This window comes from Bos indicus x Bos taurus, chromosome 29 (assembly GCF_003369695.1).
Source record: "Bos indicus x Bos taurus breed Angus x Brahman F1 hybrid chromosome 29, Bos_hybrid_MaternalHap_v2.0, whole genome shotgun sequence".
NCBI classification, from domain to species: Eukaryota; Metazoa; Chordata; class Mammalia; order Artiodactyla; family Bovidae; genus Bos; species Bos indicus x Bos taurus.
The window spans coordinates 16566694-16582492 of NC_040104.1; the positions used below are offsets into that span (position 1 = coordinate 16566694).

The 15799-nt window shown below is 44.2% G+C and overlaps 1 protein-coding gene across 9 annotated transcripts in view; it reads right to left on the bottom strand.

Moving 5' to 3' along the window:
- The window catches only part of LOC113885851 (opioid-binding protein/cell adhesion molecule), a 1067028-nt gene that overhangs the window by 6802 nt on the left and 1044427 nt on the right, over positions 1-15799 (bottom strand). For 6 of the 9 annotated variants that reach the window (XM_027531593.1, XM_027531592.1, XM_027531595.1 and 3 more), the window contains one exon: positions 7773-13114. The exons of the other annotated variants lie outside the window; for them this stretch is intronic. In XM_027531593.1, coding sequence (XP_027387394.1) covers positions 13014-13114 — 101 coding nt within the window. In that variant the 3' untranslated portion in view covers positions 7773-13013. Of the gene's footprint in view, positions 1-7772; positions 13115-15799 lie in introns of those variants that run through there. 9 annotated transcript variants of the gene reach the window in all.

A 15799-nucleotide genomic window follows, 5' to 3' on the forward strand; every position in this document is an offset into this window, starting at 1 on the left:
TGACACTACCTGCTACATGATGTAGTTCTACATCCTCGGGACCAGGGTTTCCTGGACAGTCGCTCTATCCCTCACGCATGTGCCCTCATTATTTGTCACATATTAGCTGCTGACACAAGCTTATTAGACTGAAATGCACTTCCACCCTCTCTACTTTTTCAACCTTCCTGGAGGTTCTACAAAAATTCTTCCCACTTTCCAAGCTTGTGTCCTTGAATTATCCAATACTCAGAGGTGCCTTCCTTCCTTTTAGGCTTCAATAAATAAATAATTCATAAAATACTTTTTCCCCAGTTTTTTGAAAGAAATAAACAGAGTTGAGATTCTATCTTATGCAGCAACTTTTTTGACACCAGGGACCAGTTTTGTGGAAGATTTTTTTCCATGGACAGTGGGGTTGGGGGCTTGTTTCAGAATGATCCAAGCCTGGTACATTTATTGATTTATTGTGCTTAGTATCTCTATTATTATCACATCAGCACCACCTCAGATCATCAGGCATTAGATCCCAGAGGTTGGGGTCCCCTAAATAGAGGATCAGGTACATGAGGACAGTGAGGGAAAGCTGAGGGAAGGAGAGGAAAAAACAACTCATGTTTGTTTTGCAACTAATAAATAACAGGTACCGTGTTGCATATCTTTTCTTATTCACACCTAATGATTCTCACAGTCTGTCTTCTGAGGCAGGAATTATTACCACTGTATTAATGAAGATGAGACGAAACGGGTATCACTTGATGTCTCTGAAGAGAAAGGACTTGGAGAATTTACAGAGAAGGTAATATGTCTTGTAGGACATGAAAAGTGACAGAAACCTGGTGGAAGTGGTAGTCGCTCAGTCGTGTCTGACTCTTTGTGACTCCACGGACTGTAGCCCACCAGGCTCCTCTGTCCATGGGATCCTCCAGGCAAGAATACTGGAGTGGGTTGCCATTTATTCCTCCAGGGCTTCTTCCCAACCCAGAGATTGAACCTGGGTCTCCCGCATTGCAGGCAGATTTTTTTCCCAACTGAGCCACCAGGGAAGCCCCTTATAGGCCTTAACAAATAGAAGACGGGTAAGAACTGTAAATACTCTTATTTTGAAATAAGATATGCTGTTAAACATGTAAATGCAAGTGAGCCATGTCTTCACCCTAAATCCTATAGTTTTAGGAAGAGCTTATCTGGAGAAACTCAGTTTTTAGAGGAAACCATCCAGAAAGACGAAACTTTCTGCTGCTCACCCTTTGCCTCTTAGTTTTGCCCTGCTCCTCAGTCTCTGCTTCCTCTTCCCCTCATCAGAAAGGTTAACGGAGATTTGACATCCTATGAAAGATGCTCCAGAACCCCTCTCTCCCCAAAATTGTTATATTCCAACCAGATTTGATGTTCTCTAGATGGTATATGACTGGAGAAGGGAATGGCAAACCACTTCAGTATTCTTGCCTTGAGAACCCCATGAACAGTATGAAAAGGCAAAAAGATAGGACACTGAAAATTGAACTCCCCAGGTTGGTAGGTGCCCAATATGCTATTGGAGATTAGCAGAGAAATAACTCCAGAAAGAATGAAGAGATGGAGCCAAAGCAAAAACAACACCCAGTTACGGATGTGACTGGTGATGGAAGTAAAGTCTGATGCTGTAAAGAGCAATACTGCATAGGAACCTGGAATGTTAGGTCCATGAATCAAGGCAAATTGGAAGTTGTCAAACAGGAGACAGCAAAAGTGAGCATCAACATTTTAGGAATCAACAAACTAAAATGGACTGGAATGGGTGAATTTAACTCAGATGACCATTATACCTACTACTGTGGGCAAGAATCCCTTAGAAGAAATGGAGTAGCCAACAGAGTCAACAAAAGAGTCCAAAATACAGTACTTGGATACAATCTCAAAAATGACAGAATGATCTCTGTTCATTTCCAAGGCAAACCATTCAATATCACAGTAATCCAAGTCTATGCCTCAACAAGTAATGCTGAAGAAGCTGAAGTTGAATGGTTCTACGAAGACCTACAAGACCTTTTAGAACTAACACCCAAAAAAGATGTCCTTTTCATTATTGGGGGCTGAAATGCAAAAGTAGGAAGTCAAGAAATACCTGGAGTAACAGGCAAATTTGGCCTTGGAGTACAGAGTGAAACAGGGCACAGGCTAATAGAACTTTGCCAAGAGAATTCACTGATCATAGCAAACACCCTCTTCCAACAACGTGAGAAGAAGACTCTACACAAGGATGTCACCAGATGGTCAACACCAAAATCAGATTGATTATATTCTTTGCAGCCAAAGATGGAGAAGCTCTATACAGTCAGCAAAAACAAGACCAGGAGCTGACTGTGGCTCAGATCATGAACTCCTTATTTACAAATTCAGACTTAAATTGAAGAAAGTAGGGAAAACCACTAGATCATTCAGGTAAGATCTAAATCAAATCCCTTACAATTATACAATGGAAGTGACATAGATTCAAGGGATTAGATCTGATAGACAGAGTGCCTGAAGAACTATGGATGGAGGTTTGTAACATTGTACAGGAGGCAGTGATCAAGACCATCCCCAAGAAAAAGAAATGCAAAAAGGCAAAATGGCTGTCTGAGGAGGCCTTACAAATAGCTGTGAAAAGATGAGAAGCAAAAGGCAAAGGAGAAAAGGGAAGATATACCCATTTGAATGCAGAGTTCCAAAGAATAGCAAGGAGAGATAAAAAAGACTTCCTCAGTGATCAATGCAAAGAAATAGAGGAAAACAATAGAATGGGAAAGACTAGAGATCTCTTCAAGAAAATGAGAGATACCAAGGGAACATTTCATGCAGAGATGGGCACAATAAAGCACAGAAATGATATGGGCCTAACAGAAGCAGAAGATATTAAAAAGAGGTGGCAAGAACACACTGCTGCTGCTGCTAAGTTGCTTCAGTTGTGTCTGACTCTGTCCTACCCCACAGACGACAGCCCACCAGGCTGCCCCGTCCCTGAGATTCTCCAGGCAAGAACACTGAAGTGGGTTGCTATTTCCTTCTGCAATGCATAAAAGTGAAAAGTGAAAGTGAAGTCGCTCAGTTGTGTCTGATTCTTCGCGACCCCATGGACTGCAGCCCACCAGGCTCCTCCGTCCATGGGGTTTTCCAGGCAAGAGTACTGGAGTTGGGTGTCATCGCCTTCTCCGGGCAAGAATGCACAGAACTATCCAAAACAATCTTCACAACCCAGATACTCATGATGGTGTGATCACTCACCTAGAGTCAGACATCCTGGAATGCGAAGTCAAGAGGGCCTTAGGAAGAATCACTATGAACAAAGCTAGTGGAGGTGATAGAACACCAGCTGAGCTATTTTAAGTCCTAAAAGATGATGCTGTGAAAGCACTGCACTCAATATGCCAGCAAATTTGGAAAACTCAGCAGTGGCCACAGAACTGGAAAAGGTCAGTTTTCATTCCAATCCCAAAGAAAGGCAATGCCAAAGAATGCTCAAACTACTGCACAATTGCACTCATTTCACACGCTAGCAAAGTAATGCTCAAAATTCCACAAGCTAGGCTTCAATAGTACATGAAGTGTGAACTTCCAGATATTCACGCTGGATTTAGAAAAGGCAGAGGAACCAGAGATCAAATTGCCAACATCTGTTGGATGATAGAGAAAGTGAGAGAGTTCTAGAAAAACATCTACTTCTGCTTTACTGACTATGCTAAAGCTTTTGACTGGATCACAACAAACTGTGAAAAATTCTTAAAGAGATGGGAATATCAGATCACCTGACCTTCCTCCTGAGAAATCTGTATGCAGGTTAAGAAGCAACAGATAGAACTGGACATGAAACAACAGACTGGTTCCAAATCAGGAAAGGAGTATCTCAAGGTTGTATATTGTCACTCTGCTTATTTAACTTATATGCAGAGTGCATAATGAGAAATGCTGGACTGGATGAAGCACAAGCTGGAATCAAGATTGCCGGGAGAAATATCAATAACCTCAGATATGCAGATGATGCCACTCTTATGGCAGGAAGCGAAGAACTAAAGAGCCTCTTGATGAAAGTGAAAGAGGAGAGTGAAAAAGTTGGCTTAAAACTCAACATTCAAAAAAAAAAAAAAACTCAACATTCAGAAAACTAAGACCATGGCCTTGGGGCCCGTCACTTAATGGCAAATAGATGGGGAAACAATGACAGACTTTATTTTTCTGGGCTCCAAAATCACTGCAGATGGTGACTGCAACCATGAAATTAAAAGATGTTTGCTCCTTGGAAGAAAAGTTATGACCATCCTAGACAGCATATTAAAAAGCAGAGACATTACTTCTTCAACAAAGGTCCATCTAGTCAAAGCTATGGTTTTTCTAGGTGTCATGTATGGATGTGAGAGTTGGACTATAAAGAAAGCTGAGTGCTGAAGAATTGATGCTTTGAACTCTGGTTTTGGAGAAGACTCTTGAGAGTCCCTTAAACACCAAGGCGATTCAACCACTACATCCTAAAGGAAATCAGTCCTGAATACTCATTGGAAGGACTGATGCTGAAGCTGAAACTCTAATACTTTGGCCACCTGATGGGAAGAACTGACTCATTTGAAAAGACCCTGATGCTGGGAAAGCTTGAAAGCAGGAGGAGAAGGGGACGACAGAGGATGAGATGGTTGGATGGCAACATCAACTCAATGGACATGAGTTTGAGTAAACTCCAAGAGTTGGTGATGGACAGGGAAGCCTGGAGTGCTGCAGTCCATGGAGTTGCAGAGTTGGACATGACTCAGCGACTGAACCGAACTGAACTGAGATGGTATGTGTACTTCTCCAGGAGATCTGAGTCAGCTTTATCCCAAAGTACATACTGTGGTCCTTTGGACATTGACGGTTTTAATGCCGTTCATGGTCTCATTTGTCAGAGAGTGTTTATTCACTCTGCCAGTCAATACTTGAACACTGACTGTGCCATGGTCCTGGTGGCCCATTTGTGTCATGATACATCTGTTCACTACATCCTCTGCCTCAATCTGCTGTATGCACCCCTGGGGTGGGGGCAGGGGAAGAAGCCTCCTAATCATCTCCCAATATTCACTCCCTCTGCTGCCACCTTCTCATAGCTCCACCCTAAGTGTTGTAATTTGACCATGTATTTCTTCTCTGTATGCAGCCATTTTCACATCTTAGATGTGAGCTCCTTAAGGGAGTTCATCTCTAAATTGAGTGCATGGATGAATAAATGAATACATGGGGGAAAGAAACACTTAAGGGAAAAAAAAAAAAAAAGGTTTCCTAATGGACAGGGGAACATGTTAAAGGAAGGTAGCATCATTTGTAGCCTGAGGGTGCTGGCTTTCAAAACTGATGATAGGATTTGATGCCAATCAGTCCTACACCCTAGTCTTCACCAAAGTAGGTGATTTATTCAACAGAAAAGCAAACCAAAGAGAAGGAACAGTTGTCAGTTGAGGTCTCTCCTATTTCCTTTGTCATTTCTTATCTTCATGGCTTGATTGCCTTCATAGTGTCAGAAAGTTAAATATAGACATCTGTTCCTCTGGGTGTTTCCACTGAAGCCCCAGTTCTCCACCCTCTGCTCACTGTCATACATCCAGATGGAAGGAAATATGATGCCCTTAATAAATATTCAAAAGCAAGGGTCCTTGCCCTCGGGGATCTAATGTCTGATGATCTGAGGTGGAGCTGATGTAGTAATACAAGAAATAAAGTGCACACTAAATCGAATACACTTGAATCATCCTGAAACCATCATCAACCACCCCTCACCCAAGCCCTAATCCCTGGAAAAACTGTCTTCTATGAAATGGGCCCCTGGTGCCAAAAAGTTTGGAGTCTGCTGTTCTAAAGCACTTCTTTATGTGTTTATGCTTTTAATAGGGTGCATTGTGGGAGAAGATAATAAAAATGCATCCTATTGTTTAGCTGCTATGTTTAAGAATAAGCAGATAAAGCATCCTGCTCAGAATGGAAAGATAACAGCAAAGATTGCCATTACCTGGAAGTGGGTTGGTAAATAGGAATATCTGCCAAAGGCTAGTTAGAAGATGCTTACTGGCTAGATTGACAAGTGAAGAATGGCTGGACTGTTTAAATAAATAGATGGGGGACAGTCATATTAGGGAGGTGCATGACTGAATAGAGGGAATAAGGGTTAGATAAATGGAGAAGTAATGTGTGAATGAATAGGTGAGTGGTTAGCTGATGGAGAAATAAATTGGTACGTCAATGATTGATGGCGCTGAGTGGCCGGATGAAGTGAAAGACCGATAAATGTCTGTGCCAGCAGGTGAGCAGATGGATGGGTAAATGTTGTGGGATGAGCAGGAGCAGGAGGGGGTCAGGCATGGGTGGGAAGATGGTGATTAAAAGGAAGAAGTCAAAGGAGAGGGTGAGCGGGAGCACTCAAGGCATTAAGACGTCAGAACTGGAAATCTGTTTCTTCGACAAGTCATGATTTTACAATGAGTCTGAGAAAATTGGAAACTCTCCATCACTTGGTGCCCACCATGTCCTTGGTGGTTTAATTTACAAAGAACATGATCTAGTCCATCAAGTTATCTGTGTTCCATCCCCTGTGGGGAACAAAGAGTCTTGAAAGCCAGGGATTAGCCCTTGTCTGTCCAGGAAGCCATGAGAAACAAGCCTCATCATTCCAGCTTCCAGACTTGACCAGGCTTGGCAGAGATTCTGTAAAATCAAAAGAAGAATCTTCCGCCACTTCCTGCTGCATGATCACATCCTTATTGGCCACTGACCTGCACTTTATTAGGGGTCAGTCTTGAGGAATCCAATGGTTGAAAGAGACACAAAACTTTTGCAGGCAACTTTGATAGAACACACTGAGGGGGGGGTAAATTTACTGATGGTGCAGCTGGGAAATAAAGACATATAAAGCAAGACATATACAGCAAAATATCAAGTGCAAGATCACACATTTGGTCAACAGCAGAGCTTGGAAGGGTTTGTTGATACAGAAATGGCAGGTGGGAAGCTAAGTTGCAAGAAAGAGGCTAATACCCATTCCTTTGGAAGAGCTGATGGATATATGACAAGATAGGGGGAGATTTATTGAAAGAGAAAGATGTTTTATAAAAGACAGTTGGAGGAACGGACTTGCTCTCCAGGTCTCTTCCTCATCCATTACCCTGTGGATGCTACAGTAAACCAACAGTACCTCCAAGGTACTTTTAAGAATAAATGTGTTTTGAAGGAAATCCAAAAAAGAGTATATATGTATATATGTATACGTATAGCTGATTCTCTTTGCTGTACAGCAGAAGCTAATACAACATTGTAAAGCAACTATACTCCAATAAAAATTAATTAAAAAAAAAGAGTAAGTGCACATCACACTCACCATATTTCCTCATACTTACTCTTGCAGGAACTGTTAAGGAGTACTCAAACTGAATGATACCTGGTCATTCATTTTCTGAAACTTCTCTTCCGATTTCATTGTAGCCTAAGCCAATAAATTAGACTTTGATGCTGCAGCTGCATTTTATATTGTTTGCATTTTGTATGATTTGTAAATGGCATAGACATAAGATACGCAATTGTAACATGAAATTGCTTATCATCATATTCTGTGTGCATGTGGGTGTATATATGCATGAAAGAGAGGGAGAGAGAGAGAGAGGGCACTCAGTTTTCTGATTGCATCTCCTTCCCAAAGCCTAACACATACACACACACACACACACACACACACACACAAACACGGGAAAAGCATATCCTGTTTAGATTTTCCCCATTCCTAGATACTCAATGCGGTGTCCTAATAAACAGCCCCCCAAAAGTTACAAATTACTTTGAACTTTATTGATACACTGCACAATCACAACCATCTCGTGTTCATCCTGAATTAGAAAAGGTTACAACTACAATGTAACATGCACAAAATTCAGGTAGTATTTTCACCCTTAATACAATTATTGACAGAAATCAAGTCTTCATTGATTTTTGAAGGAAAAAATTAAGAAAGAAAATAGAAGGGGAGGGGAAAAAAAAAACCTCTAGAAGGCTGACAAAGTTATATTCTTGTATCATGTGATAAAATTTTAAAGCATTTGAACACAGATCTGTTTTCAGGATAATTGTGAGAATGGGCACACCCATTGTCTGACACAGCTAGGACGGCACCATTGATAATTCATAAGTTTTTTTAATCTAGAGGACTCTGAACTTGACAGATACATTTTCATACACCCACACGTTCCTCACAATTGCACTTTACATGTCACAAAAGATTCTGAATGATTAAAAATGCTCCCTTTAACTAACACAAAGGCAGCTAGGATTACTTATCATTGCTATGATTGATATCATTTTAAAGTGGCCAATAATGTAGAATGTGGCCCCCCCCAAAAAAGAGTAGAGGGTTCATCATATTTCTTTCCGCACTCAGCATCATGGAACAACAAAAACAACCCTGTGCTTTAAAAGGACACCGTGGAAAGAAACAAAATGGAATGTCTTTTAAAACACGGGAAATTAGACTTCACTGGCTACTTGCAGGCTGAAGACAATTGTGTCTAATTGAGTCCACTCCACAGCTCTGTGGACCGCCGGTGTTCTGCACCTGAAGGCTAAATTGCTTGGTTCAGCTTCATCTTCTTGCCGCGTCTTTTAATTGCATATCTATCTCTTCCTTCTTTCATTTACTTCTCTTCTCTCAAGAAATGAGGGAAATGAGACCAGCATTTTTATTTGTTGGGTGTTAGTGATCATTAGGAGTTTTCATCGCATGGTGTCTTTCTGAGAACGTTGCCTTCATAGCTACACACCTGTGAAGTTTTCCTGAAATTGCTCCAACTTACTCGTCTTAAAATAAAAAGACAGGGAAGCTTGGGCGAGTAGGAGGTCAGGCAATCGGGTGTAAGTTTCTAGGAATAGGGCTCATGCAAAATGAATGTGAATGATCCTCATTTTTGGAGAAAAAGAGAAAAAAATGAATATTGCCAATGGGAAACATTCTACATCACTTCCCCTACTTCCTCTAATTCCAACGAGATTAAAATTTTTTTTTTCAATTATTTGGGGTTTTTTGGTGGGGGGAAGGAGGACTGGTTCCAGGTATCACAAAGCCAGTTTTTCTCTGGTGAGGACTCAGGGTCAAATTGGGAAAGGTGACATGGCCCCATCCCTCACCCCACTCCTCCATCCTGCTGATGACATCCATACCCTACCAGGGAGGAGAAACCTTCCCTTGGCACTGGAGGTACACAGCAGTCTCCAGCCACTCCTGATGCTATGTGGTTGACGAACTCGCCTGGAGATGGACTGCCCACCTCAAGGTTCTCTACTCTTCTCCTGAGCATTTTCCCAGCAGAATTAGAGCTTGATGACCCCTCCACGTAGAGAGCAAGTTGCTGGATTGATTCAGGAACAGATCCTTGAACTCAACCTCGCTCTGGACTTTCCCCAAGTCCCACAGTGTACCTCCCACCCAGGTTTTGAGAACGAACAGTCCAACCTATGAAATGCATTTCTACCTTGAGGCATGGGTTTCAGAGGAAAGAGCTCTGGTCCTCTTTCTGATGCAAAAACCTCACCTTTCCTTCTGTTCAGTTGAACACAACTAAGCATAATTTCTCTGCATAAAACAGGAGCATGTTTTAACCACCACTTGCCTGGATGGCCTCCTTCCCGCAGATGAAACAAACAAACAAAAAAACTAAACGCACTTGCTTCAACTTGCAAAAGACTGTATCAGGCACTTGACACGAAACTACTGAAAAAAACAACTTGGCCAGGACCTCAACGCTAGCACTGCACTGGCTTCCCTTTGGTGGAAATACATAGTTTGGAGAGAGGCAGGGTTTAGAGTACCTATTATACATTGTCGAGTTCCTCTCACCTGATTTCTTGATAAGCCTTATGGGTTTCCTTGTCACGTGCAGAACCCGTGAAAAGCTGCAGGTTCTCAGAGACTCGATAGTTATTTTTTTCCTCCTCTACCCCAAGCCCTACCCCACCATTGGCACCTTGAAAAAAAATCTCTCTCCAGCAGGCCTGATCCATCTGTCCTCCATATGTAAAGAGGACATGGACGTTGTCTTTAGGGCATTTGCTACTCCATATGCTCCGAGGAGGTGGGTAACAGCTCCCATCCTGTGGAGCCATTCCCACCAAAGGAACCCAGACAACACAGAATCCAGACTGTGTCTGTTGTGCAGAAGGGTTTTCTGTCCCCCTGCCCCGTTTCCTTGGGTCTTGCTTATTTCATTGTCTTTATCCCAGACAGGTGGGGAGTGACAGTAGCACTCTTTCCCTCTGGAACAGAGCTGGAGTCTGTACCTCCCAGACATGCTTCCTGGTATCTGCTGTAAGAGGCAGCACGGAGTTCTGTAGCGGCTCTGAACCCAGGCTCTTTGCGTTTGGAAGGTTCAGGGATTCTCCTGGCTGAAGAAGGATGGATGCCTTCCTTTTGATCAAGTCTCGGAGGAAAGAACATGCCCAGCTCGTCCATTTCAAGCACCCTGTTCTCCAAGACCATCTGGTCCCCACAGCGTCCACACTTCTACTCCTAAGGAGCAAGCGTGTTATCAGCAGAACACTCGATGTGACACGTTACACGCTCATTCAGTGTCTGACACCAGCCTGGCCGCAGGTGCTCAGCATGGTGACAGGTCTGAAACACTGATGTCCGACCTTTAATTCTGACTCTGTGCCTGCTCACGATTGTCCCTGGAACTTGCAATCCACATACTGCTTTTGGCACATCATTCATGTTCTGCAAGTCTGGCTCCTGGCAGCTCCCTGGGAAATGCAGATGTCTGTTTACAGCTGGCAAGTGTAATATTAATTTCACTCACACCAGCTCTAACTCTATGAAAGTGCCGAGCTTTTCATATGCCAAGACAACCCACGCACGCACGTGCACACATGCGTGTGTTTCTCCACCGTGTTCATCACGTTCATGTGTCACAACAGAGAAAAACAAAGAGGCCACATTTCAGAGGAAGAAGACCCATGAAGCGTGGTGGGAAGGGAACTCTGGAGCTGATATTTCTCATGCTTTAGATCGTGGAGCTAAAGAGTGTTCCGTTGGGCCCGGGTCTTTGATCCAGTCATTGGGGCTCTCCTCATTCTCAGCAGGTCATTTCCTGCAGCGCAGGTCAAGGGCACAGCCCTGCAGGTTTCTGATGCCATTCTTCTGCATCCCAGTCACTCTCTCTGGCTGAGTCCTTCTTGTCCCGGGAGATAAAGCAGAAGGATAGAGTCTGCTCTTTTTTGTGTTCTGGAAAGATCTGCTCTGAACATGGAGAGCTGAGGGCATTATCCCCCAAAGTTCCTGGAGAAGCAGCCGGTATCCAAGGAAGATGCATGTTACTCTCTTCGTCTGTTTGCAGTGTTGTGTTAATCAAGAGCTTGGAAATTAAGTCAGTTTGCTCAAGTGCCCTCAGCTCAGAAGAGCTTCCAGAAACAAATACCAGAGTTGTCAACACACCCGCCGTGTAATTGGCTTCTATCGGCTCTTTACTGGATAGTTTTCAAACAGATGAAACCAAAACTGGAGCAGAAAGGGGACAACAGCAGAAGTCACCCCACTCAGATGGAAGGCTGTCTTCACTTCGAAGACACGGAAGTGTGTTTTTCTTTCTGTTAAGGACAGTCTCATAGATTCCTGACATGCACTTTCTTGAAAGCCTGAGAGAAGCATGAAGATTGGCACCTTGGTCCTTTAAGTGAGAAAGATAAAACACGATGCTCATCAAGGTTTTGCCAAGGCCGATCTGCTTCCCAAGAAGCTGTTTCTGGAAACACAGTCTCTTCTGGGAAGAGTGAATGACTGATCCTTCACTTGCTACTTCGGTCCATCTGTTACCAGCACCTACTTGGGGTAGATGGACGGGCACATTCCAGACAGCCCGTGACATACTGCTTTTCTATGTTGTCAGCCCATGAGATCATTGGCTTTCACATGAGAAGCTGATGGTTAATTCTGAAGATGCCAATGTCTGCAGAAGGTAGAGGAGACATGAATCCAGGGGAACAGACATACTATGACTAGAGGTGAATACAGTGATGGAGTGACAGTGAGTAGTGGGGAACGAAATAGAAAGATGTGTTGGATAATTACATGGATAGATTGATATATAAAGGAAGTAGATTGCCAGAGAGGAAAATGGGTGGGGAGATAACTGGATGGAGTGATCAATCAGATGGTTGAGTAGATGGGTAACGGTGTAAAAAACCTAAATAATCAGCCATCTATGGATCATTTTTTAAGAACTGGATAGTATTTTTTTCAGAGAGAAATACTCTCCTCAAGATTCTTCCCCCCATTTTCGGTTACATGACTCCTCAATGTTCAGGTTTGGGTTGTATGCCTACCCCCAAACTTCGAATCCTTATAGCTGGTAGAGAAAGCAAATAGGGCAGAATGACTAGGAAGGATGGCAATGTTTCATATATTTGTAGAGAGAGAGAGAGAGACAGAGACAGAGAGTCAGAGAGAGACATAGGAAGAGAGAGAGAACTTCCCGAAAGAAAGGATGTGAACCCTCATGTAATTAGATCATAATAAACATGGAGAGAGGGATCTGTACATTATAGTCAGGAAAATGGTCCACAGCTTAAAAGACACAGTAATAGGACACTTGGATATAATTCTTGCTGTGCACTACATTATAAGTCAAGTTGTGTCTTCAGGGTGTTTATCACGAGGCACGTTTTTTGCCCAAATGGAACTTATGGTTTGGTGTGGGAGGGAGGTTGGTTGGTGGTGACAATGCCAGGGGGAGCAGCGGGAAGGGAAGGGAAGGGTGGAGAATGGGTTCCAGTTTTGGACACATCACATATGAGTGATTATCCTACATGTGGTAGAACCCTGCCCACCCCTCCCCCAAACCCCACTCGTTCAAACTAGAAAGAAAAATCAAATCAACAAAGAAAAGAGTCCAAAAAAAAAAAAAAAAAAAAAATACTGAGAAGAAGAACAGAAACAGAAAGAAGCCCAAACTGGCCCTCCGCAGTGCAGGTAAAGTCTGTGATATGGAGAAGCAGGCGTTGCTCAGAAGACCTATGGTTTCTTATCAAAACTTGATGAAGAAGTGGGCAAAGAGGGTCCCTGATAGCCAGAGGCAAGCGAGCGCTCTAGAGGCCGAGTTTACACCATCAATGACGGCTCCAGGCCCTGTGTAGGGGAAAGAGAGACAGGCTCGTTAGCATTAGCACACACCCAGAGGGCAGCTTCCTCAGCCCCTCCAAGCACTGCACAGACATGCTTCTCTGTGAACAGCCTCCACCCGGCCCCTGACCCTTCCACGTGCCCATAAACAGAGAGACTCAAAGGGGCTCCTCCCTGGGTCGCCTGGACCCTGCAGCCTGCTCTCAAACACCAGGGTTAAAGCACCCACAAGGAGGTGGAGGGAAGGCAGGGTTAGACCTGCCTGCTGACAGGCCAGGGCAGGCCCTTGGAGGTGGTGTGCAGGACAGACAGGGGTGGGAGGGGAAGCAGAGGAACGGGGAGAGGAGAGTCAGGATGGAGGGGAGAGGCGGGAGGAGGGAGAGGGAGGGAGGCTTTCGTGAGACCCAGGAGTCTAGGTGTTGCTGTGGCCGACTTTTCGTCCGGCGTGACTGGGATGTTGTGGAGCAGCTGGGGAAGATGAATAACTACACCCCATCATTTTAAAGACTATGGTGGCGTTTAAGCCAGCAGTCAACCCTACATCACCAGGGGGTACCGAGAGGACCCCGCCTTCTCAGACCTAGCAGCCACCTCCCTCGAGCGTCCTTCTTTCCTCTTCCCTCTCTCTGGCCCTTTGTCACAGTTCCCCTGAATCCCTCATATTCCACATGAGATGAGAGCACGGACTGACAAATGCTGTTCCTTTCCCTTTATCTACATCCTCCTCCAGAAGACAGACTGAGTGCACTGGGGTTGTCCTCGCCCATCCTGAGGACCCAGGGCGGAAGGATAAGTGTCCTGCCTGCCTTCATACCCGTCCATCACCTTTGCTGGGCAGCATAAGAATCTAGGGTCATAAGCAAGAGCAGTGGCCAGCGAACAGAGAGATTCCAGGGTAAGCGAAGCTACATCTTAGTCAAAGGTTTAAAAGTCCTCAAGAGGCAACCTGCAGGGCCAGTGACAAAGGGCAGGAGCAGTGGGAAGACAGGCAGGGCATCACGGCCACCTTTGGTGGTAATGTGGCTCCTTGGAAATGAACTTCACTCCCGACAAAAGGGTTGGTGGAGTCGGGTCTCCTCTGACAGCACCCAGGTCCCACAGCTTCCTGGTCAGCGCCATGGCTTGGACCCAGGCCTCGTTGGGCCGACAGTTGGTGGTGACCTTTAGCCAGGGGACATATGTGTCTCTAGCTTCAGCGACCAGCATCTACCTGTTCCCACCCCAGGGTTCTCAGCAGGATACCTTCTATTTCTCCAATGCATAACACAATTCTCTTACTTACTAAGAATTCATATTTACTTGAGAGCTTGAGAGTCCTGCTCACAGTTTTATGTATTTTGGTTATAGAGTATTCACAGAACAGGACAGAGTCCAGGCCTTAGCCCATTGCTGCGGTCCCCATAATGGCTTCATGAATGTTTATATCATGGCCTGACTCTGTGGTCCCCATTAGTTGAGGTATATACCCTAAGGGATTGTACTGGCCTAGAGAATGCACTGAGTTGGAAAAGGCCCAGTTTGAAGCCCAAGTAATTCTCTATATTGTCTTCTGCAAAATATGAGTGATTGAAATTTTCAAGTGAGTTTAAAAGGAAATGGATGATGCAGAACCATATGATTCTTTAAAGAATATTTAAAATATAAAGTCTATATATGATGTGTATTAACTAGTTTTTTATATATATGTGTGCATGTGTTTTGCTAATTTATTACACTGATGTCAACTTAAGAAAGAGTTGAATGGGCTCCATGCTAGATAGACAGGGGTCTTTACTATAGGAATCACTTTATTCCAAGTTCTACCAGCAGGCTTAGCATTTTGGGGGAACATCACACTACCAACGTAAGGTTGGATGTAGATAAAATAAACAGGAGAGGAGATGTATTAATGAAGCCAGTGCATTAAAGTGTGGGAAAGAAGAAAGGGTCATCAGGATATCAGGTGGCAATGGCAGTAAGGTGTTCATGCTGATCAGGCAGGCAAGGGTGCAGCCACTGTTCACGCCAGCCGAGTTCTCCAAGGAGTAGAACCCCAGCAGGCATCGAGCCTGCTCAGCCTGCTTGGGGGAACGGCCACAAGGCATACTAATAATATACGGTGCTCTCTGTGTGCCAAGTTGTGACTCTAAATGCCGAACCTCCATTAACCCATTTTATCTTCAGGAAACCCTATGGCATGCCCACGTTTTGGATGGGGAGCCGATGAGCTGCGTAGTTAAGCGCCCTGCCAACGGCCACACAAGACAATACACCAGAGCTGGATTGGAACTGAGTCACTCTGTCTATGGGGCTGGTGCCCTTGGTGACCACAGCTCCACCTGTTCTCTGTGGGAAATTGTCCTTTGTGCATGGTTTTCAGAGACTGTGGCATCACGCCTTAATGGCCTCTGAATCGACTCAATTTTTCCAGAAACTGGGAAGTAGTCATGCGTGCGTGTGTGCTAAGTCGCTTCAGTCGTGTCCCACTCTTTGAAACTCTATGGGCTGAAGCCTGCCAGGCTCCGTCTGTCCATGGGATTCTCCAGGCAAGAACACCGGGATGGGTTGCCATGCCTTCCTCCAGAAGTAATCATGAGACCACCCCAATTCACTAAACAGCTGCAACCCACAACTTCTTCTGTCTTAAAGCATAGAAAAGTATTTGCATAACCAGGTGAGTGGTTTTAGCATACAGAAAACCTATGAGAGAGA